The sequence below is a fragment of the Scyliorhinus torazame genome, chromosome 10 (assembly GCF_047496885.1).
Source record: "Scyliorhinus torazame isolate Kashiwa2021f chromosome 10, sScyTor2.1, whole genome shotgun sequence".
Lineage (NCBI taxonomy): Eukaryota > Metazoa > Chordata > Chondrichthyes > Carcharhiniformes > Scyliorhinidae > Scyliorhinus > Scyliorhinus torazame.
In genome coordinates this window covers 179870477-179897837 of record NC_092716.1, presented here as the reverse complement: position 1 = coordinate 179897837, position 27361 = coordinate 179870477, and the positions used below count along the sequence as shown (strand labels likewise).

General features: G+C 52.1%; 1 protein-coding gene across 5 annotated transcripts in view; it reads right to left on the bottom strand.

The window, feature by feature from the left end:
• Positions 1-23999, bottom strand: part of LOC140384389 (inner centromere protein A-like) — a 111056-nt gene extending 87057 nt beyond the window's left edge. For 2 of the 5 annotated variants that reach the window (XM_072466050.1, XM_072466051.1), the window contains exon 1: positions 12834-12932. In XM_072466050.1, coding sequence (XP_072322151.1) covers positions 12834-12845 — 12 coding nt within the window. In that variant the 5' untranslated portion in view covers positions 12846-12932. Of the gene's footprint in view, positions 1-12833; positions 12935-23894 lie in introns of those variants that run through there. The other 3 variants (XM_072466046.1, XM_072466045.1, XM_072466048.1) reach the window with 3 other exon arrangements.
• Positions 24000-27361: the final 3362 nt, after the last annotated feature.

Below are 27361 nucleotides of genomic sequence, written 5' to 3'. Positions count from 1 at the left end.
CAAAAGTGAAAAGGTGATATTCCAAAGAGGATAGTCCAAAAATGTGCAGGTTAGGTGGATTGGCCATGCTAAATTGCCCCTTAGGATGGGGCTGCAGGAATAGGGCCTAGGTAGAGTGCTGTTTCGAAGAGTTGGTGCAGACTCGATGGGCTGAATGGCCTCCTTCTGCATTGTAGGGATTCTATGATATTGAAGAATTGTTAAAGATAATGGAGACAATTGCTCTGGAAAATAAATGCACAGATCACCAGGCCTAGCCTGCTGATAGAATTAGAGAATGATATAATACAGCAGATGGTTATTAGGCTCACTGCGTCCTTTCTGGTTCTTTGAAAGATCTATCCAATGAATCTGTTCTTTCAACAAAGCCCTTAAAATCTTTCTCCAAATATTCATCTCCTCCCCTTTGGAAAGCCATGAGTGAATTGGTTTCCACCATCCTTTCAGGCAAAGCATTTCAGATCATCCGGTATACTTTATTACCCACCTGTCCATCTGCCATTTACTTTACACCTATACCCTCTATTCCAACCCTTTCAACACGGAAAGTTTTTCCCGATTTACTGACCGTTCATGACTTTGAACACAATCCTGGGAAGGTGGTGGCATCGAGATATTGTCACTGGACTAGTAATCCAGAGACCAAAGGTAATGCTCTTGAGCACCTATATCCAAATCCTACCACAGCAGATGGTGAAATTTGAATTAATCTGGAATTAGAAGTCTAATGGTGACCATGAAACTATTGTTGATAGTCATAAAAACACACATCTGATTCAATAATGTTCTTTGTGAACGAAATGTGCTGTCCTTACCTGGACCACATGTGACTGTGGGCCCACTGCAATGCGGTTGACTTTTAAGCACCTTCCAAAATGGCCTAGCAAGCCACTCAGATGTATCAAACTTCTAGAAAGTCAATAAGGAATGAAACCGGACAGACCAACCAACACCGATCTCAGAAATGGAAAATAGTAAACAGCCCTGAGGCCTTGCCAAGCACTCCTTATTAACACCTGAGAGCTTGTGTCAAAATTGAGAGAGATGTCTCACAGATCAGACAGGCAACAGCATAGTGATACTCACAGAATCATATCTTACAGATAATGGCCCAGACACCATTCCTTGGTATGTCCTGTCCCACTGGCACGACAGACCCAACACAGAGATGGCAGTACACTGGTATAGTCAGGGAGTTACCCTGGGAGTCCTCAACATTGACTCTGGACCTCAAAGCCTCAAACATGGGCGAGGAAACCTCCTGCTGATTACCAAATACTGCAACCCCACCCCTCAGCTGATGAATCAGTATTCCTCCATGTTGAACAAGAACGTGACTGCTAGGTTAGGTCTGCAGCAAGTGGGGAGGGAAAAACACACTTTACCTCATCTGCACCAACCTGCCTGCCTTAACAGTATCGGTAGGAGTGACCACTGCACAGTCCTTGTGGGAACCAAGTCTGGTCTTCACAATGGGTGCACCCGTTGTGTGGCACTGCCAAGCTAATTGAGATAAGTTTCAAACACATCTAGCAACTAAGACTGCCCAACAATGAGGCACTGCAGACCATCAATAGCAGAATTGCACACAATCTGTAATTTAATGGCCCAGCAGACTCCCACTATCCTTACCACCAAGCCAAGGGATCAACCCTGGTTTAATGAGTGCAGGAAGGCATGCCAAGGGCAGCACCAGGCATACCTAAAAATAAGTTGTGAACCAGTGAAGTTGCGTGTGAAACAGCAAGTAGTGGACAAAGTTAAGCAATTCCACAACCAATGGATCAGATCCAAGCTAATTAGTCCTGCTACATCAAGTCATGAATGGTGGTGAACAATTAAAGTATTCACTAGAGGAGGCTCACAAAATGTCCCCATTCTCAGGGAGCCCAGCAAGTCAGTGCAAAAAGATAAGGCTGAAGCATCTGCTGCAATCTTCATCCATAAGCGCTGACTTGATGATTCATCTCTGCTCCCTCCAGGTTGTCCTCAGCATCACAGGTGCCAGTCTTCAGCCAATTCAATTCACTCCACAGGATATCATGAAACAGCTGAAGGCCCTGACTACTTTCTGGCAATAGTATTGAAAGTGTGTGCTCCAGAACCATGCCCCTAGCCACGCTGTTTGTTACACCAGGGTCCCAGGTTCTATTCCTTACAGTCGCAGATTAGATTCCCAACTTGGGTCACTGTCTGCGCAGAGTCTGTACCTTCTCCCCATGTCTGCATGGGTTTCCTCCGGGTGCTCCGGTTTCCTCCCACAAGTCTCGAAAGACGTGCTGTTAGGTAATTTGGACATGCGGAATTCTCCCTCAGTGTACCTGAACAGGTGCCAGAATGTGGCGACTAGGGTTTTTTCCATAGTAACTTCATTGCAGTGTTAATGTAAGCCTACTTGTGACAATAATTTTTTTTAATTTTTTTTATAAACAGCCAGCATGTGGAAGATTGCCCAGGTATGTCCTTTACACAAAAAGCAGGACGAATCCAACCCAGATTCCATCAGTCTTTCCGATAGTCAGTAAAGTGATGGGAGGGGTCATCAACAGTGCTGTCAAGTAGCATTCGCTTGGGGGCGGCACAGTGTTTGCACTGCTGCCTGCGGCACTGAGGACTTGGGTTCGATCCCAGCCCACTGTCATGTGGAGTTTGCACATTCTCCCAGTGTCTGTGTGGGTTTCGCCCCCTCAACCCAAAGATGTGCAGGTTAGGTGGATTGGCCACGCTAAATTGCCCTCAATTGGACAAAAATAATTGGATAAGAACAAAGAAAAGTAGAGCACAGGAACAGGCCCTTCGGCCCTCCAAGCCCGTGCCGACCATTCTGCCCGTCTAAACTAAAATCTTCTACACTTTCTGGGTGCGTTTCCCTCTATTCCCATCCTATTCATGTATTTGTCAAGATGCCCCTTAAATGTCACTATCGTCCCTGCTTCCACCACCTCCTCCGGCAGCGAGTTCCAGGCACCCACTACCCTCCGTGTAAAAAAACTTGCCTCGTACATCTCCTCTAAACCTTGCCCCTCGCACCTTAAACCTCTGCCCCCTAGTAATTGACCCCTCTACCCTGGGGAAAAGCCTGACTATCCACTCTGTCTATGCCCCTCATAATTTTGTAGACCTCTATCAGGTCGCCTCTCAACCTCCGTCGTTCCAGTGAGAACAAACCGAGTTTATTCAACCGCTCCTCATAGCTAATGCCCTCCATACCAGGCAACATCCTGGTAAATCTCTTCTGCACCCTCTCTGAAGTCTCCACATCCTTCTGGTAGTGTGACGACCAGAATTGAACACTCTACACCAAGTGTGGCCTAACTAAGATTCTATACAGCTGCAACATGGCTTGCCAATTCTTATACTCAATGCCCCGGCCAATGAAGGCAAACATGCCGTATGCCTTCTTGACTACCTTCTCCACCTGGATTGCCCCTTTCAGTGACCTGTGGGCTTGTGCACCTAGATCCCTCTGACTTTCAATACTCTTGAGGGTTCTACCATTCACTGTATATTCCCTACCTGCATTAGACCTTCCAAAATGCATTACCTCACATTTGTCTGGATTAACCATCTGCCATCTCTCAGCCCAAGTCTCCAAACAATCTAAATCCTGCTGTATCCTCGGACAGTCCTCATCGCTATCCGCAATTCCACCAACCTTTGTGTCGTCTGCAAACTTACTAATCAGGGTACTCTAAATTTATTTAAAACAAGTTGTTTTAAAACAAGTTGTTGTTTTGTTTTTTTAAAGTGGCATTTGTTTATCGATATCCTGTCCACTGATATCAGTTTGGATTCTGCCAGGGTCACTCAGCTCCTGACCCCATTACAGTTTTGTTTTAAACATGGACAAAACAGCTGAATTCCACTGGTGAGGGGAGTGTGATGCAAGGCCACATTTATCGTGTGTGGCATCAAGGAGACCTGGCATAACTAGAGTCATTGGGAATCAGGGGGAAACTTGTTGGTTAGAATCATACCTAGCCCAAAGGAAGACATTTGTGGTTGTTGGTCAACCATCGCAGTTCCAGGACATCACTGAAAGAGTCCCTCAGGGTTGTATTCCAAGCCCAACTTTCTTCAGCTGCTTCACCAATGACCTTCCTTCCTTCATAAAAGGTCAGAAATGGGGATGTTCATTGATAACTGCATGTTTCAAACCATTTGCAACTCCTCCAAAACTGAAGTAGTCCATGCTTGGGCTGACAAGTGGTAAATGATATTTGTGCCACAAAATGACCATTTCCAACAAGGCAGAATCAAACCATCACATTATCTTTGCTGATTCCCAGACTTCCGGTTGCGGCAATGCGGAGCTAAGCCGCACATTTCGGCGGTTCCCGCTAGAATGGACTTTTGGGCTCTCCAGAGGAGCCCCAACGGAAATTTTTCGACAACCTCCCGTGTGGGAAGGTGAGAGCAAGGTCCCCCTTCCATAGTATATGATGAAGATGGAGGCGCACGAGGCGCCGCACAAGAGGTGGGCCGAAAGATTCGAGGACCAGGAGAACAGGTCGAGGAGGAAGAATCTTCGGATTCTGGGTCTCCCTGAAGGGGTGGAGGGGGCCGATGCCAGGGCATATGTGAGCACGATGCTCCATTCGCTGATGGGTGCGGAGGCCCCTCCGAGTCCCCTGGAGCTAGATGGGGCTAATCGGGTCCTGGCGAGGAGACCCAAGGCCAACGAGCCGCCAAGAGCAGTAGTCGTGAAGACTTCCGGGTGCGGCAATGACCAGCTGAGTCGCACGTTTCGGCACCTCCCGTTGGAACGGACTTTTGGGCTCTTGATAGGAGCCCCAACGGCAATTTAAACGGCCAAAATCACTGTGCGGTAAACTAGAAGGGAATCCCCCCAGATACACATGGAAAAAGGAGAGGATAGCGGCCGGTTTGCAGAAGATCCTCTGGAGCAGCGGCAAGGAAGGGAAGCTCGAAGCAAGATGGCGTCGGAAGGTGGCCGTTTGTTATGGGGCCCGGAGCAACAAGAGTTCCTGCGGCGCTCTGTGGAAGAGCTGAAGGAGTTGAAGAAGGAGGTGTTGGCCCCGATACTACAGGCGATTGAAGGGCTAAAGGAGGAGCAGAGGACCCAGGAGCTGGAGCTTCGGGTCGTGAAGGCAAAGACTGCTGAAAACGAAGATGAAATACAGGGCCTGGTGGTGAAGACAGAGACGCACGAGGCACAGCACAAAAGGAGTGTGGAGAGGTTCGAAGCACTGGAGAATAATTCGAGGAGGAAGAATTTAAGAGTCCTGGGTCTTCCCGAAGGCGCAGAGGGGGCGGACGTCAGGGCATATGTAAGCACGATGCTTCACTCGCTAATGGGATCAAAGGCCCCGACGGGCCCTTTGGAGGTGGAGGGAGCCTATCGAGTTCTGGTGCGAAGACCAAAGGCTGGAGAAATACCTCGAGCTATAGTGGTGAGGTTTCTCCGCTACAATGACAGAGAGACGGTCCTCAGATGGGCGAAGAAAACTCGGAGCTGTAGGTGGGAGAACGCGGTGATCCGCGTATACCAGGATTGGAGTGCGGAGGTGGCGAGAAGGAGGGCAAGTTTCAATCGGGCTAAGGCGGTGCTTCACAAAAATGGTTCAATTTGGAATGCTGCAACCGGCGAGACTGTGGGTCACACACCAAGGGAAGCACCACTACTTTGAGACGGCAGAAGAGGCGTGGACATTCATTGTGGACGAGAAGCTGGAATAGTCTGGCGAGAGAAAGAGCTTCTGGGATAAAGTGGTGGGGTGATTATGTGGGTCGAGGAAGCGGGGGGGGGGGGGGGGGGGGATGATTTTTCAATTTGTTAATTCTTCGACCCTGTAACTTTTCCCTCTTCCCCTCGTTGGGGGGTGGGGGGTGGGGGGGGGGGGAGGAGTATGAGGAACGGTGGGCGCCGGTGGGAAGGAAAGGGGAAGGAGAAAGGAAATGCGCCATTAGGGGCAGGGCCGAGTGGGAAACGCGGGCTTTGCTCCCGCGCTATGGTAATTGTGGCGGGAACAGGGACGCAGCAAGGAGGGGGCCTCGCACAGTGAGGGGCCGAGGGCAAAGGGGGAAGCCGAGGTCAGCCAGAGTTCGCTGACTTCTGGGAGCAACATGGGGAGTGCACCTACGCTAGATGGGGATCTAGCAGGGGGGGGGGGCGGTTAACTGGGTTGCCGCTGCTAAGGAGAAGGGGGAGCTGTTATGGCACGGGGTGGTCGAGACGGGGGGGCACCGTCGGTGGGATATACAGGTACGTGGGAACCGGGTGAGGAGCTGGGTTAAAAAAGGGGATGGCTAGTCGACAAGTGGGGGGGGGGGGGGTAAAGAGCCCCCCAACCCGGCTGATCACGTGGAACGAGAGAGGGCCGAACGGGCCAATTAAAAGGACACGGGTACTCGCACACCTAAAGAAATTAAAGGCAGATGTGGTTATGTTGCAGGAGACGCACCTGAAACTGATAGACCAGGTCAGACTACGTAAAGGATGGGTGGGGCAGGTGTTTCATTCAGGTTTAGATGCGAAGAATAGGGGGGTGGCTATCTTAGTGGGGAAACGGGTACTGTTTGAGGCAAAGACCATAGTGGCGGATAGTGGGGGTAGATATGTGATGGTGAGTGGCGAATTGCAAGGGGAGGCGGTGGTTCTGGTGAACGTATACGCCCCGAACTGGGATGATGCAAATTTTATGAGGCGTATGTTGGGGCGTATCCCGGACCTGGAGGCGGGAAAGTTGGTAATGGGGGGAGACTTCAATACGGTGCTTGATCCAGGGCTGGACCGGTCGAGGTCCAGGACCGGGAGGAGGCCGGCAGCAGCCAGGGTGCTCAAGGACTTCACGGAGCAGATGGGAGGAGTAGACCCCTGGAGATTTATTAGGCCTAGGAGTAAGGAGTTCTCATTTTTCTCCCATGTTCACAAGGTATATTCACGGATAGACTTTTTTGTCTTGGGAAGGGCACTGATTCCGAAGGTGACAGGGACGGAATATACGGCCATAGCCATTTCGGACCACGCCCCACATTGGGTAGACCTGGAGGTAGGAGAGGAAAAAGAACAGCACCCACTCTGGAGAATGGATATGGGCTTATTGGCGGATGAGGGGGTATGTCTAAGGGTGAGGGGGTGTATCGAAAGGTACTTGGAGCTTAATGACAACGGAGAGGTTCAGGTGGGAGTGGTCTGGGAGGCATTGAAGGCGGTGGTCAGAGGGGAACTGATATCCATAAGGGCACATAAAGGGAAGCAAGAGGGTAAAGAAAGGGAGCGATTGTTGAGAGAACTTCTGAGGGTGGACAGGCAATATGCAGAGGCACCGGAGGAGGGACTGTACAGAGAAAGACAAAGGTAACATGTGGAATTTGACCTGCTGACCACGGGTAAGGCAGAGGCACAGTGGAGGAGGGCACAGGGTGTACAGTACGAGTATGGAGAGAAGGCGAGTCGGCTACTGGCCCACCAATTGAGGAAGAGGGGAGCGGCAAGGGAGATAGGTGGGGTGAGAGATGAGGAGGGAGAGATGGAACGGGGAGCAGAGAGAGTGGACGGGGTGTTCAAGGAATTCTATGAGAGGTTATATAAGGCTCAGCGCCCGGAAGGGAAGGAGGGAATGATGTGTTTCCTGGATCAGCTGGAATTCCCGAAGGTGGAGGAGCAGGAGAGGGCGGGACTGGGAGCACAGATTGAGATGGAGGAGGTGGTAAAGGGGATTGGGAGCATGCAGGCGGGAAAGGCCCCGGGACTGGATGGGTTCCCGGTGGAATTTTATAGGAAATATATGGACCTACTGGCCCCACTTTTGACGAGAACCTTTAATGAGGCCAGGGAAAGGGGGAAGTTGCCCCCGACTATGTCAGAGGCGACGATATTGCTACTTTTGAAGAAGGAAAAAGACCTGCTGCAGTGTGGGTCCTACAGGCCCATTTCCCTTTTGAACGTAGATGCTAAGCTCCTGGCCAAGGTGATGGCGACGAGGATAGAGGATTGTGTCCCGGGGGTGGTCCACGAGGATCAAACTGGGTTCGTAAAGGGGAGACAGCTGAACACGAACATACGGAGGCTGCTAGGGGTGATGATGATGCCCCCACCAGAGGGGGAGGCGGAGATAGTGGTGGCGATGGACGCTGAGAAAGCATTCGACAGAGTGGAGTGGGACTATCTGTGGGAAGTGTTGAGGAGATTTGGTTTTGGAGAAGGGTTTATTGGATGGGTACAGCTGCTATATAGGGCCCCGGTGGCAAGTGTGGTCACGAACAGGCAGAAGTCTGACTACTTCCGTCTTTATAGAGGGACGAGGCAGGGGTGTCCCCTGTCTCCGTTACTGTTTGCATTGGCAATTGAGCCCCTGGCCATAGCACTGAGGGGCTCCAGGAAGTGGAGAGGAGTACTCAGGGGAGGAGAACACCGGGTATCATTGTATGCGGATGATTTATTGCTGTATGTTGCGGACCCGGTGGAGGGGATGCCCGAGATAATGCGGACACTCAGGGAGTTTGGGGAATTCTCGGGGTACAAATTGAATATGGGGAAGAGTGAGTGCTTTGTGGTGCATACGGGGGAGCAGAGCAGGGGAATAGATGATTTACCGCTGAGGAAGGTAACAAGAGATTTCCGGTACTTAGGGATTCAGATAGCCAGGAGTTGGGGAACCTTACATAGGCTTAATCTAACACGATTGGTGGAACAGATGGAGGAGGATTTTAAGAGATGGGACATGGTGCCCCTGTCACTGGTGGGTAGGGTGCAGGCGGTCAAAATGGTAGTCCTCCAGAGATTCCTTTTTGTGTTTCAGAGCCTCCCAGTGATGGTCACGAAGGCTTTTTTCAAGAAAATCGAGAAAAGTGTCATGAGTTTTGTGTGGGCTGGGAAGACCCCGAGAGTGAGGAGGGGGTTTTTGCAGCGTAGCAGGGATAGGGGGGGGACTGGCACTTCCGGACTTAAGTGAGTACTATTGGGCTGCCAATGTCTCAATGGTGTGTGTGGTAGTATGCATTAGGGGTCATGTGGGACTGTGAAGCCATGATGTTAGTGGCTGACAGATCCCGGGTCCTGGTTGGATGTTGACCTCTAGCTCCGCCCTGAAGGCGGAGTATAAGTACCTGGAGTCCTCCCCCGCAGGCAGTCTACTACTGAACTGCGCGGGAACAGTCACGCTTAATAAAGCCTCATCGACTTCACTCTATTCGTCTTTGTGCGCTACAATTTATTAAGCGTGACTAAAGGACTATGGAACTCAGGATCATCCCGGAATGCCTGAGATCAGCCCCCACACAGTGAACGCGGCAGCAGCTTTCAAGCACTGGCAGACTTGTTTTGAGGCCTACCTCAGAACGGCCACCGGCCGGGTCACAGAAGACCAAAAACTACAGGTCCTGCACCCGAGGTTAAGCACGGAGATTTTCTCTCTCATCGAAGATGCAGAGGATTTCCAGACGGCGTTCGCAGCACTAAAAAGTCTCTATGTCCGCCCAGTAAACCAGATCTACGCTCGCTATCAACTTGCAACGAGACGGCAAAGTCCCGGAGAATCGATAGATGAATTCTACGCCGCGCTACTAATTTTGGGACGAGCCTGCAGCTGCCCGTCGGTGAACGCAAATGAACACACGGACATGTTAATGTGCGATGCTTTTGTGGCAGGTATGAACTCCTCCCAAATCCGCCAAAGTCTTCTAGAAAAAGAGTCGCTAGGACTCTCAGAGGCACGGGCCCTAGCAGTGGCCTAGACGTGGCCGCGCGAAATACCCGCGCCTACGGCCCCGACCGCGCGGCAGCCCATTGGGCTCCGTACGTACCCGTCGCGATAAACCCACCCCCCCCCACCCCGGACACCCCACAGGCTTGCGCGGTCCAAACGCCAAGTCGCACCGGGGGCGCCCGCTGCTATTTCTGCGGCCAGGCGAGACACCCCCGGCAGCGCTGCCCGGCCCGCACAGCGATCTGCAAGAGCTGCGGGAAAAAGGGCCATTTCGCGGCTGTGTGCCGGTCCTGCGAGGTCGCCGCGGTCCCAGGAGAACAGGGAGCCCTGCACGCCGCTTACGCTCCCCAAACCCGCCCCCCCCCCCCCGCACCCCATGTATGACCCGCCGGCGCTACCACTTTGGGTCCCGACCACCGCTCTCCCCGGAGAAGAGGGAGTCCTGCGCGTCTCTAACGCCCCCCAAACCCCCCCCCCCCGCGCCCCACGTATGACCCGCCGGCGCTACCAATTGATGAGGGAGCCCCGCGCGTTCCTAATGCTCCCCAACCCCCCCAGCGCCCCATGTGCGACCCGCAGACGCCGCCATTTTGGGTCCCGGCCACCACGAGGGGAGGAAGGGCGCCGCCATCTTGGACCACCCCAGACCTGTACGACGAATGGGGCGGCCATTTTGTCCACCCCCGCTGCCATCTTGTGACCCCCCAGCCATGTGCGATGCATGGGGCAGCCATTTTGTTCAACCCCGATGCCATCTTGGATGGCAACAACGGACCCCAGTGTCGACGGCTCCACGGGGTTCGAAGAAGACGCTCAACTACTACAACCACGTCTCGCTTCAATGACGCTGGACCAAGCTCGGCCCCGGACACTCCAGACGACGACAACAACGGTGCTGATAAACGGGCACGAGACACCATGCCTAGTCGACTCCGGGAGCACGGAGAGCTTTATCCACCCCGACACGGTAAGACGCTGTTCTTTGACCACCCATCCCAGCGCACAAAAGATTTCCCTAGCTGCAGGATCCCACTCCGTACAGATCAAAGGCTTCTGCATAGTTACCCTAACGGTGCAAGGGAGGGAGTTCAAAAACTACAGGCTCTACGTCCTTCCCCAACTCTGCGCCCCCACATTACTGGGATTAGACTTCCAGTGCAATCTACAGAGCCTAACCTTCAAATTCGGCGGCCCAATACCCCCACTCACTATCTGCGGCCTCGCAACCCTCAAGGTGCAACCCCCGTCCTTGTTTGCAAACCTCACCCCGGATTGCAAACCCGTCGCCACTAGGAGCAGACGGTACAGCGCCCAGGACCGGACCTTCATTCGGTCCGAAGTCCAGCAGCTACTAAAGGAAGGCATAATCCAGGCCAGCAATAGTCCCTGGAGAGCACAGGTGGTAGTAGTAAAGACAGGGGAGAAGCAAAGGATGGTCATAGACTATAGCCAGACCATCAACAGGTACACACAACTAGACGCGTACCCTCTCCCCCGCATATCCGACATGGTCAATCGGATTGCCCAATATAAAGTCTTCTCCACCGTGGACCTCAAGTCCGCCTACCATCAGCTCCCCATCCGCCCAAGTGACCGCAAGTACACAGCCTTCGAGGCAGACGGGCGATTATACCATTTCCTAAGGGTCCCATTTGGCGTCACAAACGGGGTCTCGGTCTTCCAACGAGAGATGGACCGAATGGTTGATCAACACGGGTTGCGGGCCACGTTCCCGTATCTCGACAATGTAACCATCTGCGGCCACGATCAGCAGGACCACAACGCCAACCTCCAAAAATTCCTCCAGACCGTTAAAGCCTTGAACCTCACGTACAACGAGGACAAGTGCGTTTTTAGCACCAACCGGCTAGCCATCCTGGGCTACGTAGTGCGCAATGGGATAATAGGCCCCGACCCCGAACGTATGCGCGCCCTCATGGAATTTCCCCTCCCGCACTGCTCAAAAGCCCTGAAACGCTGCCTGGGGTTCTTTTCATACTACGCCCAGTGGGTCCCCCAGTACGCAGACAAGGCCCGCCCCCCAATACAGACCACGACCTTCCCTCTGTCGACAGAGGCTTGCCAGGCCTTCAGCCGCATCAAAGCGGATATCGCAAAGGCCACGATGCGCGCCATCGACGAGTCCCTCCCCTTCCAGGTCGAGAGCGACGCCTCCGACGTAGCTCTAGCGGCCACCCTTAGCCAAGCGGCAGACCAGTGGCCATTTTCTCCCGAACCCTCCACGCTTCAGAAATCCGCCACTCCTCAGTGGAAAAGGAAGCCCAAGCCATAGTGGAAGCTGTGCGACATTGGAGGCATTACCTGGCCGGCAGGAGATTCACTCTCCTCACGGACCAACGGTCGGTAGCCTTCATGTTCGATAATGCACAGCGGGGCAAAATCAAAAACGACAAGATCTTAAGGTGGAGGATCGAGCTCTCCACCTTCAACTACGCGATCTTGTATCGTCCCGGAAAGCTGAACGAGCCATCCGATGCCCTATCCCGCGGCACATGTGCCAACGCACAAATTAACCGCCTCCAAACCCTCCACGAGGACCTCTGCCACCCGGGGGTCACTCGGTTTTACCACTTTATCAAGTCCCGCAACCTCCCATACTCCTTAGAGGAGGTCCGTACAGTCACAAGGAACTGCCACATCTGCGCAGAGTGCAAACCGCATTTTCTCAGGCCGGATGGTGCGCACCTCATTAAGGCTTCCCGCCCCTTTGAACGCCTTAGTCTGGATTTCAAAGGACCCCTCCCCTCCACCGACCGCAACATATACTTCCTTAATGTGGTGGACGAGTACTCCCGCTTCCCATTCGCCATCCCCTGTTCTGACATGACCGCGGCCACAGTCATTAAAGCCCTGAACACCATATTCACACTGTTCGGTTGCCCCGCATACGTCCACAGCGACAGGGGGTCCTCCTTCATGAGTGACGAGCTGCGCCAGTTCCTGCTCAGCAACGGGATAGCCTCGAGCAGGACGACCAGCTACAACCCCCGGGGGAACGGGCAAGGAGAGAGGGAGAACGGCACGGTCTGGAAGACCGTCCTACTGGCCCTACAGTCCAGGGACCTCCCAGTTTCACGATGGCAGGAGGTCCTTCCGGACGCCCGCCACTCCATCCGGTCACTACTGTGTACTAGCACTAACCAAACGCCTCATGAGCGCCTCCTTGTCTTCCCCAGGAAGTCCTCCTCTGGAACGTCGCTGCCGACCTGGCTGGCGGCCCCAGGACCCATCTTGCTCCGAAAGCACCTGCGGGCGCACAAGTCGGATCCGTTGGTCGAAAGGGTTCACCTCCTTCACGCGAACCCGCAGTACGCTTACGTGGAGTACCCCGACGGCCGACAGGACACGGTCTCTCTGCGAGATCTGGCGCCCGCCGGCAACACACACACCCCCCCCCCGACACCAATCACCCAACCCCCCCCCTTCCTGCCACCGCCGCACCCCGCAACCGCCCCCTTCCCAGGAGGATCAGTCCTCCTCCCAGGCCCGACCAGGAATGAAGCCCAAGCTGAAACCGTAAGGCTCCCGGAGACGACAACACCGGAACAAGCACCACCACCACCGGGGCCGAGGCGATCGACACAGACGACCAGACCGCCCAACCAACTCGTGGCGTCGATCTAACAGTACAATATGTGGACTTTTAACGAGAACATTTTGTCTTTTCCTGACGATTACTGTAAATAGTTTGAAACAAAAAAAAAAAAACCTTGTACATACTGTAATAACATGCAAAATTTTCCTCCCAGGACCAGCCTTGTAAACCCTTACCACCATGCGAAGCATCACCCCGCCGGGTTCATTTTTAACAATGGGTGAATGTGGTAGTATGCATTAGGGGTCATGTGGGACTGTGAAGCCATGATGTCATTGGCTGACAGATCTCGGGTCCTGGTTGGACGTTGACCTCTAGCTCCGCCCTGAAGGCGGAGCTAAAGTACCTGGAGTCCTCCACCGCAGGCAGTCTACTACTGAACTGCGGGGGAACAGTCACGCTTAATAAAGCCTCATCGACTTCACTCTATTAGTCTCTCGGAGTCTTTGTGCGCTACAGTGTGTAAATGGATGGGAGAAGGGGAGGGAGCAGCGTGGAAGAGATTGGAGATGGCGTCCTGCAAAGGAACCAGCCTACAAGCACTGGCGACGGCACCGTTGCCGTTCACCCCGAAGAAATACACCACAAGTCCAGTGGTGGTGGCAACACTGAAAATTTGGGGGCAGTGGAGACGGCATAGGGGAATGACGGGAGCCTCGGTGCGGTCCCCGATAAGAAATTATAGGTTTGTCCTGGGGAGAATAGATGGGGGATTTAGAGCATGGCAGAGAGCTGGGATTGTGCAATTGAGGGATCTGTTCTTAGACGGGACGTTTGCGACTCTGGGAGCACGGACAGAAAAATATGGGTTGCCCCAAGGGAATGCATTTTGGTACATGCAACTGAGGGCTTTTGCGAGGCAACAGGTGAGGGAATTCCCACAGCTCCCGACGCAGGAGATTCAGGATAGAGTGATCTCAGGGACATGGGTGGGGGATGGTAGGGTGTCAGATATATACAGGGAAATGAGAGGCGAGGGGGAGATCATGGTGGATGAGCTGAAGGGAAAATGGGAAGAGGAGCTGGGGGAAGAGATTGAAGAGGGGCTGTGGGCAGATGCCCTACATAGGGTGAACTCTTGGTCCTCGTGCGCCAGGCTTAGCCTGATACAATTCAAGGTTTTGCACAGGGCGCACATGACCGGAGCAAGGCTCAGTAAATTTTTCGGGGTAGAGGATAGGTGTGGGAGATGCTCGAGAAGGTCCTCAGGGGTGTTTATGTATAGATATTTGTACTTGGTTATGTATATTGGATTGTTTGATTTTATTATTTGGGAAAGTTATTATTTTTATTATGGCAGTTGCCATTTAGTATATATATTTACTTATTTGTTAAAAAACGGTCGCTGTTATTTATATTGTTTTGTTGCTGTAAAAAGGGAAAAACCTTTGTACTGTTTTGTTTGGCCGAAAAATTTGAATAAAATATATAATTTTTTTTTTAAAAAGGGCGGTAGTCGTGAGGTTTCATCGTTTTGTGGACAGAGAGTGTGTCCTGAGATGGGCCAAGAAGGGACGGAGCAGCAGGTGGGAGAATGCGGTGATCCGAATCTATCAGGACTGGAGTGCAGAGGTGGCAAAAAAGAGAGCTGGTTTTAATCGGGCCAAGGCGGTGCTGCATAGGAAGGGGGTGAGATTCGGAATGCTGCAGCCAGCATGATTGTGGGTCACATTTCAGGATCGACACCACTACTTTGAAACGCCTGAAGAGGCTTGGACCTTTATACAAACTGAAAAGTTGGACTCAAACGGAGGGTCTACGGTTGTGGGGGGGGGGGGATGTTGGTTGTGTACAGGGTTTTAACTATGCGTAAGGAATGTTCCACGGGTGGGGCGATGGATGGGGGAAGAGATCTGATGGAGAGACTGTGGGGAATGTGGGCGCCGGTGCTGTAGGGAGGGGAGGCCCGGGGATGGGGGAATTGGGATAAGGCCGCAACAGGAGCTGCGCCAGAGGGGGCGGGGCTGGCTCAGGAAAGCGCGGACTTTTTCCGGCATTAGGGAAGGACAGAGGGGGGGGGGGGGGGGTGGAGGAGCGCACACAGATTGCTGGGGGAGGAGATGGGGGGATTTCCACACCCGGGGGGGGGGGGGTCCCCGGAGGAAGCCGGGGTCAGCAGGTGTCAGCTGACTTACGGGTGTGTTATGGGGGGAGCAAAAGAGCTAGATATGGATCTAGCGGGGTAAGGGTGGGGGGGGGGGGGGGGGGAAACAGGGTTGCTGCTGCATTGGCCAAGGGGGAACTGAAAACAGAAGAGGTGGTCGGGGCGGGGTTCCCCCAACCGGGGGACTGGAGGCGCGGGCACGGGACTGGCCTAAAACAGGAGATGGCTAGTCGGCCGGGGGGCGGGGAGCCCCCCAATCCAGCTGATAAAGTGGAATGTGAGGGGCCTGAATGGGCCGGTTAAGAGGGCCCGGGTATTCGTGCACTTAAAGGGACTGAAGGCAGACATGGTCATGCTTCAGGTGACACATTTGAAGGTAGCAGACCAGGTCAGGTTAAGAAAGGGATGGGTAGGACAGGTATTCCATTTGGGGCTGGATGCGAAGAATAGAGGGGTGGCAATACTGGTGGGGAAGCGGGTGTCGTTTAAGGCCAAGAATATAGTAGTGGACAATGGAGGTCGATACGTGATGGTGAGCAGTAGGCTGCAAGGGGCGTGGGTGGTATTGGTAAACGTATATGCCCCGAACTGGGACGATGCTGGATTTATGAAGCGTATGTTGAGGCGCATTCTGGACCTGGAGGTAGGAAGCTTGATAATCGGGGAGGATTTTAACACAGTGTTGGACCCAGCATCAGATCGTTCCAGATCTAGGACGGGGAAGAGGCCGGCTGCGGCCACGATGCTTAGGGGGTTTATGGACTAGATTGGGGGGGGGGGGGGGGGGGGAAGTGGATCCGTGGAGATTTGCCAGGCCCCTGGCCAGGGAATTTTCTTTTTTCTCCCACGTACACAAGGCCTACTCCCGGATAGATTTTTTTGTTCTGAGCAGGGCACTGATCCCGAAGGTGGAGGGAACGGAGTATTCGGCCATAGCCATTTCAGACCACGCCCCGCACTGGGTGGAACTGGAGTTGGGAGAGGAGAGGGACCAACGCCCGCTGTGGCGTTTGGATGTGGGATTACTGGCAGATGATGTGGTGTGCGGGAGGGTACAGGGGTGCGTTGAAAGGTATTTGGAGGCCAACGACAACGGGGAGGTGCAGGTGGGGGTAGTATGGGAGGCGCTGAAGGCAGTGGTCAGGGGAGAGTTAATCTCCATCAGGGCTCACAGGGAGAAGAGAGAGGGCAGGGAAAGGGAGAGGTTAGTGGGGGAGATTTTACGGGTGTACAGGAGATATGCAGAGGCCCCTGAAGAGGGACTACTCGGAGAGGCGAAGTCTCCAGACGGAATTAGACTGTGGACCACAGGGAAGGCAGAGGCACAGTGGAGGAAAGCACAGGGGGCGACGTACGAGTATGGGGAGAAGGCGAGCCGGATGCTGGCACATCAGCTCCGTAAGAGGATGGCAGCGAGGGAGATAGGTGGAATCAAGGATGGCAGGGGAACCACGGTGCGGAGTGCGGTGAAAGTAAATGAGGCATTGAAGGCCTTCTATGAGGAGCTGTACAGATCTCAGCCCCCAGCAGGGGGGGGGGGGGATGCAACGATTTCTGGACCAACTGAGGTTCCCGAGGGTGGAGAAGCAGGAGGTGGCTGGTTTGGGGGCGCCAATTGGGTTGGAGGAGCTGATTAAAGGACTGGGGAGCATGCAGGCGGGGAAGGCCCCGGGACCAGATGAGTTCCCGGTTGAGTTTTACAGGAAGTACGCGGACCTGTTAGCCCCGTTGCTGGTGAGGACTTTGAATGAGGTAAGGGAAGGGGGGGGGACCCTGCCCCCGACAATGTCCGGGGTGATGATCTCTTTGATTCTGAAGCGGGATAAGGATCCACTGCAATGTGGATCGTTTAGGCCGATTTTGCTCCTTAATGTGGATGCTAAGTTGCTAGCAAAAGTGCTGGCTACGAGGATCGAGGACTGTGTCCCGGGGGTGATTCACGAGGACCAGACGGGATTCGTAAAGGGCAGGCAGCTAAACACGAATGTGCGGAGCCTCCTAAATGTGATTGTGATGCCATCGGTGGAGGGAGAGGCGGAGATAGTGGCAGCTATGGACGCGGAGAAGGCCTTTGACCGAGTAGAGTGGGAGTATCTCTGGGAAGTGTTGCGGAGGTTTGGGTTTGGGGAGGGGTTTAATCAGTTGGGTTAAGCTCCTTTATAGAGCCCCGATGGCGAGTGTGGTTACGAATCGGCGGAGGTCGGAGTATTTTTGGCTGTATCGAGGGACGAGGCAGGGGTGCCCCCTGTCCCCCCTGTTGTTTGCATCAGCAATTGAACCTTTGGCCATGGCATTAAGGGAGTCCAGGAAATGGAGGGGGGTGGTCCGAGGGGGAAGAGGAGCATCGAGTATCGCTGTATGCAGACGGCCTGTTACTGCATGTGGTGGATCCAGTGGAGGGGATGGTGGAGGTCATGCAGATCCTCAGGGAGTTTGGGGACTTCTCGGGCTATAAGCTCAATGTAGGGAAAAGTGAGCTCTTCGTGGTGCATCCAGGGGACCAGGGAAGAGGGATAGACGACCTATCGTTGAGGACGACGGAAAGGAGCTTACGGTACTTGGGGATCCAAGTAGGTAGGAGTTGGGGGGTCCTGCATAAACTTAATTTGACGCGGCTGGTGGAGCAGATGGAGGACGACTTCAAACGATGGGATATGTTGCCACTCTCGCTAGCGGGCAGGGTACAGTCGATTAAAATGACAGTCCTCCCGAGGTTTCTTTTTGTGTTCCAGTGCCTTCCTGGTATGATTACCAAGGCCTTTTTTTAAAGAGGGTAGGCAGGAGTATCAAGGGTTTTGTGTGGGCAAACAAGACCCCAAGGGTAAGGAGGGGGGTTCTGGAACGCAGTAGGGACAGAGGAGGGCTGGCGTTGCCGAATCTGGGTGGCTACTATTGGGCAGCCAACGTGGCGATGATCCGTAAGTGGGTGATGGAGGGAGAGGGGGCGGCATGGAAGAGGTTGGAGATGGCGTCCTGCAAAGGAACGAGCCTGGGGGCGCTGGTGACAGCACCGCTGCCGCTCTCGCCGACAAGGTACACCACGAGTCCGGTGGTGGCGGCAACGCTAAAGATCTGGGGGCAGTGGAGACGACACAGGGGCGCGATGGGAGCCTCGGTGTGGTCCCCGATCAGAGGTAACCATCGGTTTGTCACAGGAAGAATGGACGGGGGGTTTCAGAGCTGGTATCGGGCAGGGATTAGAAGAATGGGGGACCAGTTCATCGATGGGACGTTTGCAAGCCTAGGGGCGCTGGAGGAGAAGTTTGGGCTACCTCCTGGAAACGCTTTCAGGTACATGCAAGTAAGGGCGTTTGCAAGGCGACAGGTGAGGGAATTCCCGTTGCTCCCGGCACAGGGGATTCAGGACAGAGTGATTTCAGGAGTATGGGTTGGAGAGGGCAAGGTGTCGGCAATATATCAGGCGATGAAAGAAGAGGAGGCTTTGGTAGAGGAGCTGAAGGGCAAATGGGAGGAGTTGGGGGAGGAGATTGAAGAGGGTCTGTGGGCTGATGCCCTAAGTAGGGTTAATTCCTCTTCCTCGTGTGTACAGTTTAAGGTTATTCACAGAGCGCATATGACAGGGGCGAGGCTGAGTAGGTTCTTTGGGGTGGAGGACAGATGTGGGAGGTGCCCAGGAAGCCCAGCGAATCACGCCCATATGTTCTGGTCGTGCCCGGCACTGGATGGGTCCTGGAGGGGTGTTGCGAGGACTATGTCTAAGGTGGTGAAAGTCCAGGTCAAGCCAAGTTGGGGGCTAGCACTATTTGCGGAGACAGACGAGCCGGGAGTGCAGGAGGCGAAAGAGGCCGGTATCCTGGCCTTGCGTCCCTGGTAGCCCGGCGGAGGATCTTGCGAGGTCCCCCAGTGTGGAAGCCTGGATAAATGACATGGCAGGGTTCATCAAGCTGGAGAGGATAAAGTTTGCCTCGAGAGGGTCTGCGCAGGGGTTCTTCAGGCAGTGGCAACCGTTCCTAAACTATCTCACGGAGCATTAGATGGTTAGATGGAGGTCGGTCAGCAGCAGCAGCAACCCGGGGGGGGGGTATATGGGTGGGCAGGGAAGGAGGTTTTCCTAGGGGCACTTGTGAAAGGAAAAACCTAAACATATGGGAAAGTCAATATGTGCGGGAGGAACCCATTGTACAAGTTCTGTATTATGTTGGATTGATATGTTTATGTCTTGTTCTGTTACCTTTCTTTTCTTTTTTCTTGTTACGGGGGGGGGGGGGGGGGGGGGGGTTGAATGGTTGAAAATTCTTGTTGAAAAATTCTGAATAAACGTTTTTTTTTTTTAAATCTTTGCTGAATTCCCCCATCTTCTACATCCAGAAGGTTACCATTGACCAGAAACTGGACTGGACCAGCCATTTAAACACTGGCCACAAAAGCAGGTCAGATGCTAGGAATCCTGTGGAGGGTAACTCATCTCCCAACTCCCCAGAGTCTGTCCACGATCTAAAAGTTGCCCAGGTATGTCAAGTAACATGGGGCTGGTTTAGCACAGGGCTAAAATCGCTGGCTTTGCAAGCAGACCAAGACAGGCCAGCAGCACGGTTCAATTCCCGTACCAGCCTCCCCGAACAGGCGCCAGAATGTGGTGACTAGGGGCTTTTCACAGTAACTTCATTTTGAGCCCACTTGTGACAATAAGCGATTTTCATTTTTAGAAGGCACAAGTTAGGAGTAGGCATGCTGGGATTTTTTTTTTAATAAATAGTTCAGGTCATTGACCTGAAACGGTAACTCTTGTTTATCTCTCCACAAATAGATGCTGCCAAATTTGCTGCATATTTCCTGTGTTTACTCGCCTTAACCTTCTTCATGCAAAGAGATCAGCCCCAGTTTCTCCACAGAAGTAGAAATGTTTCATCCTTGCTACCATTCCACCCACTAAGAACCAGATATCCTTCCTAAAATGCAATTCCCAAAATTAGCCACAATTCTCTAGTTGTAACGTAATCAATGTTTTTCCACAACTTATGAATGTTAGATTAAAATAATTTCACCATACCAGATATATTATAATTGTTCTGAGCATCAGAGAGCAGTCAACGTTGCAGTCCCCAAGGATCGGAGAGCAGTCAATGTTGCAGCTCTGCTCAAATATAACTCACAAAGTATAATATACAAGTGTGCAAATGTTTGAAATTCATAATTCAAAATAAAAGTTAGTGAGCATTTAGACATGCTTGAGAAAGTTAGCACACTTCAACAGATTCCCCCTCCTCCACAGCACTGAGATCAGCTGGGCCAAAAGCCAGGTTAACAGAGATCAGGACTCCAGATGGGGTACGGAATCAAAACCTTCAGGATTACAGCCAATGTTGGTTTTCAGACAATTTATGAATAGTCGGCCCTATCTCCCACAATCTGCCTCCATCCTTCTCCTATCAATCACAGTTTAAATTTTGTTTAGATATGTAGTATGCCCATTCTAAAAGACACTTCTACAGAAAAATCACTGGCTTTCGTTTATTTCTACTCATTCGTCTTTGCGGTAATTTTGCTGCATCAATCATTCGATAAGCTAACTGCCCACCCAAAGTAATTACAGAAACCACACTGAACATTTGTAGGACTTTGGACACTATATCAGTTTCATTTGACAAAATATGGCACAATAGATCTAGGAAAGTAGCAAATTAAGTACTTTGTCGGTAGCTTGTGGAGTGCCACTTGCCCGAGCACAAATCCATCAAAAAGTCCATAACTGGATTTCCTTGCTCTAGGACCACCTTTCTTGGTCCCTTCATTAATAAACCACACTAGCAAGAAAGATCAAAAGAGCCATGCGGTCACAGAAAGAGCTTGGGAATTGGCTGTGGAATAAAATCCTCATCAGATTCTCAGTCCGCTGTGGCATAATGAGAGACTAGCTAGAGCCCAGAGTACTTCTCCTCACCAAAAGAACAAGGAGGAAATAAAATCATAGAATCAGTGCAGAAGGCAATTCAGCCCATTGAGTCTGCACCAATGCACTCCACCCTATAGCCCCATAACCTAACTTGCACATCCTTGACACCAAGGGGCAATTTAGCATGGCCAATCCACCTAACCTGCACATCTTTGGACTGTGGGAGAAAATTGGAACACCCGGAGGAAACCCACACAGACACAGGGAGAATGTGCAAACTCTACACAGTCACCCAAGGCTGGAATTGAGCCAGGTCTCTGGCACTGAGAGCACACTAAATTGCTTCTTTGGAAAAATAAAAATAATTGGGTACTCTAAATATTTTGAAAAATCCAATCCAGTCTTTGTTCCACAAAGCACAAATCTAATACCACTTCTTTATGTCTCATCTTCCAAAAAAGCAGTACTTACTGATCTCACCTTTAATGTGATCTAAATGTGATCCACTGACTACCATCCATCACTAGCCACACCACAATTGTTTAAAATTGAGGTCTACCACAGATAAAACACAAATTTCCAATCACGTGGGATCTTTAATTTATATCAGAGTTACAACTGATGAAAAAAATTGACACTGAGCCAGAAGAGATCCATAGAACCTGCAGTCTTAAATGGCTTACCCTTTATTGTTAGACTATCGTACTCCTGGTTCTGGACTCCCTTGCTATCGGGCACATCCTTCCTGCAGCTACCCTGTCTAGTCCGATTAGAATTTTATAGGTTATGAGATTTCTAGCCCTCCCCCATCCTTCTAAACTCTAGCAATATATTCCTAACCGACTCACCCTCCCTTCCTAATTCAGTCCCACCATCCTAGGAACCAGTCTGGGAAACGTTCACTGAACTCTCCATAGTGACAACATCCCTCAGATAAGAGAGCAAAACTGCACAACAATATTCCAAGTGTCATCTCACCAAGGCTTCCCTGCTCCAATACCCGAATCCTCTCTCCATGAAGGCCAACACGTAATTTGCTTTCTTTACTGCCTGCTGCATCTGCATGTTTACTTTCAGCGACTGGTGTGCAAGGACACCCTGATCTCATAGCAAATTCCCCTCTCTCAATCTATAACCATTCATTAATCTGCCTTCCTGTTCCTTTGGACCGAAAAGTGAAAGCAAGAGAAGAATACTTTGGAGTTAAAAGGGTGGGGAAGGCTTCTGCAGAGTAGAAACACCAGAATGGATCACTAACACAAAGCAAAATAGTACAGTGTAGATGCTAAAAATCTGAAATCAAAACAGAAAATCAGAATATCTGTGGAGTGATAAACAGAGTTAGATCAAGTCATGAACCTGAAATGTTAACTCCCTTTCCACAGCAGAGTATTACCAGCTTTTTCCTGCCCGGCCAGTTTATATGCTGATGTATAGTCCACTGATCAAAGAAACTTCAACCATAGCCACCCTTTGGCTAGATCTGTCCCCCTCATCATAAAAGCTAAATACTGTGGATGCTGCAAAAATCACAAATACAAACAGAAAATGCTGAAAATTCTCAGCACGTTAAGCATCATCTGTGGAGAGACAGAACACCACAAGTCCAACCCGACTCCTGTTCAGAACCAAAGAGGGGTGGAAATGCTTTACAGTCAAAAATTGTGAGGGAAATGAGTCAAATAGAACAGAGGGGTAGGTTAGGGGACAGGAGAGATTCAATAACAACGATGTCATTAAACAAAATGCTACAGGAGTGGTAACGGATGGAATAAAGAAACAAAGCATTGGCCCAGTTAATGTCAGATTAAAAGACAGCTCTACCTGAAAGTAAAAACATGAAAATGGAATGCAGACTGGCATTCAGCATAAAATGAATAAATCAAAATGGAGGCCAAATTTCATGGTCAGTAGTTGCTGAATTTAATTTGAGTCCAGAAGTTGTAAAGTGCCTGATGGATCAGGAGGTGCTGCTCATTCTTTGCTTTGGGCCTGGCTGGAATATTGCAACAGACTGAAGACAGAAATGTGAGCATGATAACAAAGGTGGTGAAGTAAAATGACAAGCAACAGAAAGCGCAGGGTCATGAGTGTGGAGGTGATCCACAAAGCGGTCACCCCCTTGACTGCACTTGGGTCCCCCAATATAGAGGAAACCACTTTGCGAATTCATGACACTAAATATTCAGTTGGTGGAAGGGGTGTTCGGGGCCCTTGGACAGTGAGAACAGGGGTGGTAAAGGGGTTCTGCCTCTATCCTCCTGTCAGTGATAACCACCTGCACCAACCAGCTCCCGCAACATAACCACCCCTCCCTCTCCAACCTCCAATTGCTCATCTCTGGGCCATTTCTCATCCAACCCACAGGAACTACTCCAGTTGGCGTCCCACAACCACACGTATTTAAAGTCAATCCGACAACAACCCCCGGTCTCCCGGGGAGGCCGTGCTGTTTGCTCCCAGACAGCAGCTTTTCTACCGGTTCACACCGCCCAGCGCAACCTCCGGGCCTCCCGCTCTGGGAGAGTTTGAAGCCGCCAGGCCTCCCGCAGGGCTGGGGCGGAAAGAGAGCCAGCCGGCGGCGCCGCCGCCATCAGCAGCACCCTCCTCCCAGCCCGGTCCTGACACCGGCAGAGAGCAGCCGCTTACCGGAGGATCCCGGAGAAACCCGAGAGCGCCGAGCAACCACCGCGCGCGCACTCGCCCGGTTAAACTTTTAAATTCAACGTCAGTTACAGCCCGAGCCAATGGCGGTCAAGGCGCCGCCCTGACGCACAGGCGCCAGAACTGACGCAATACGTTTCCCTCCAATTGCAGCTCGGGGTGTAAGGAAACGGCAGCACTTCTCAGAGCCAGCCTGGGAGCCTCATCCTGTATTGGTCAGCTGTCATGGGCAGGCTTGGGAGCTGATTCTAGCAGATTTGGTGGATGAGTCCTATCTAAGGTTCATCAGGTCTTGAAGATGGGTCAACATCATGTCGTGGAATGCGTTAGTTAAGCCTGACAAGACACACAAGACATCCTGGTCAATCACTGCATCTGGATCTATCTCCAGCTGTCTAAGACTTAGAAACATAGAAAAAATGGAAACATAGAATAGAAATAGACAGTGACTAGTGCGGTACCGCAGGGATCGGTGCTAGGACCCCAGCTATTCACAATATATATGAATGATTTAGTTGAGGGAACAAAATATTATATCTCCAAATTTGCAGATGACACCAAGTTGGATGGGAGGGTGAGCTGTGAGGAGGATGCAGAGATCCTTCAGTGTGATTTGGACATGTTGACTGAATGGGGAAATTAATAGATGCAATATAATTTGGATAAATACAAGGTTATCCACTTTAGAAACAAAAACAAGAAGGCAACTATTATCTGAATGGCCATAAATTGGGAGAGAGGAATGTGCAACGAGATCTGGATGTCCCCGTACACCAGTGTTCCGGGGAAAAAAATTCTTAGAAGAACCCACACTCGGGTCTGCTCCAAAAATAAAACAGCTTATTGGTTATGCTGACGAGAAGCAAGCTGCTGGGCACACCATGCACTTCTTCCCTGAACAAAGGACCAAAATTTATACATTCTCAAACAGTTCGCGCACTTCGGCTAGACGCGAACCAATCGTACAGATTATAGATTACGTATGGATCCAATGAAATTAGATATGGTGGGGCTACATGATGAACTCATGGATAAGCAGAGGTTTCTTAATGATGTTATCTTGATACTTAGCAACTGTCTCTTGGTCTTCACAATCGATCGCAAGCTTCAGTCTTTCTCATCTTGGCTTCGTTAGCTGGTTCCATTGTTCGGAGACAACTGCCTGTCGTAATCTGGTCTAGCTGCTAAATGGGTCATTGTGTGTGTGTCTGTGCAAACTGACCTGCTGCAAGAACGTAGCCAAGTAAACCCCCATGATGCCTCTGCAACTTGTTATCCTCTATTTTGGCTAGGATTTATATATTCTGGGCACCATCTTCCGGCATCATTGCACTCGCGCTCAAGCATAACGAGGCCGGTGAATAGCTGGAGAAGCCAAATACAACATCCGTGCCGGGCACCAAACAGTTTGCAATGCAACCAGTCCGCTCCCATAGGCGAGGTCTCGCCGTAACATGATGAGAAACCAATTATCACCATTTAAGCCCCATTTCCATACAATCAACGAGAACGACCCCATATCCAACGGCCTCCCGCCATCCAGTAGCCTCCCCAGCAAGTGCTCATCCTGGCATTGATTAGTACTCCTTTTGAAAAATGTGAACCTGGCAGAAGGGCTTCTGTGGGGAGCCGAGGAGGTTGAGTAGCCATTTCTGCTCACAGGCAAAGAGCTTGCCACCTCAGTGCTCGGCAGGGGTGGGGTACCATCCACGGGGGTGGGCCGCCATGGGAGGATGGGGGGAGGAGGCGCTCGTGGCACCACCATACCAACCCCTGGATCCCAACCCCATTGCAGGGGCAACTCTTGTCCCTGCCCGTCTGCCCCACCCATAACCCGCACCGACCACTGAGGACTTTGACTGCACGGCTGAAGGCTATTGCTGATAGGGAATTGGTTCAGTGAGCATTTGACACATCCCAAGTGGATTCCCGTGAATAGAGGGCTATGTAGCAGGTGGGAATCATTGCCTAACATTCCAATCGCACCTTGATGCCTGGACACTGTGCCTAAACACTACGGGAGGCAACACTACACAAGCAACATCGGAGCACTCAGGGGATGGGACACAGCTCTGGGGACATGTCCACATTGGAGGGTGGGTGAGTGGCACGGGGTTGGGGGGGGTGGGGTTGACTAGAGAGATGGGCAAAGAGTCCAGGGGTCAGCACGCATTGCGGAAGAAAGTGACAGGTATCATAATGGTCGTGCAAAAAGTTGTTTAATATGCTGTACAATACCCCATTTCCGATAGTGCCGCCCTCACTGCTCCCCTCCCCCCTACCTAACCACCCCTCTCCCTACCTAACCACACCCCTCTGAGGCCAGAGGGCCCCGGCTCACTTGTTGGTGGCATATGCATGACTGCCACCCTGTCCCGCGTCTGAACCTGAGACACGTCCTCATCAGAGGGGTGGAACTCAAGGAAGCTGATGGCCACCATCGCCACTCCATGGGACGGGCCCGGAATAGTACCTCGTGCCCCCTCCTCCCGATCGGTCCTGGGGTTCACCTTGGGATGGAGGGGCAGCTGGTTCGTGCCCCGGCTGCCCCTTTATCGTCTGGCTCTGCCAGCCCTGGCAGTTCCCCATAGTCCGCACCATGGTGTCACCACCCTCAGCGATGTTTCTCAGTGACTGGGACATGCTTTGTAGTGTCTCAGCCATGCCCATCTGAGAGTGGGACATGTTCCACAGAACCTCATCAAGGTTAGCCTGGTACTGGGTAGCATCCCCCAACGAGAAAGACATACTGACGAGACCCTCAGCTATGGCCGTCACCGACTGCACAAAGCCATGGGCATCTTCACTCATGGTGCCGATGTCGTGCACCAGACTCTCCACTGCGGTCGCCACCCTAGATGTGTTGGCCTCAATGCCACTCATTGCCGGTGTAATCTCCTGCGCCCGCAGACTCTGGGCCTCCTCCAAGCAGCTCTGGATCTGCTGGAGTGACGCTGACATCTCCCTCTGAATGTCCCGGTCACTGCCCATCATCTCCATCAGCTCTGAGTAACCCACTTCCAGAGGCTCAGCATCAAGCCTGGACCCAGCTGGGTCCTGGAATCCAGCAGCTATCCAACTGCTGTCTCGCCTGGGGGTTCCTGTCTCCACCATATGTACATCATCAGCAATGTGGTGCTCACCAGATTATGCCCCTGGAGCCAGACCACTAACATTTCCCACTGAGATGTGTGTATCTGTGCTGGTGGGTGGGAGCTGTGCCGCGACTATTATGGTGGCATCCATGGAGATCTCCTCCGAGGTGTTCTCGGAGTCAGGAGAGGGGGCCACCCAGGTTGGGCCGGTGCCATTGGCTGGAGGACCTGCGGGAGAATGGACATGTGGTCAGTGGGAGGGATGGATCAGTCAATACTCATGTTTCACAGATCCTCTGGGTGGATCCCAGTGGTTCCGCATCTCTGCGCGGTCTGCCAGTGTCCGCATTGGTGACC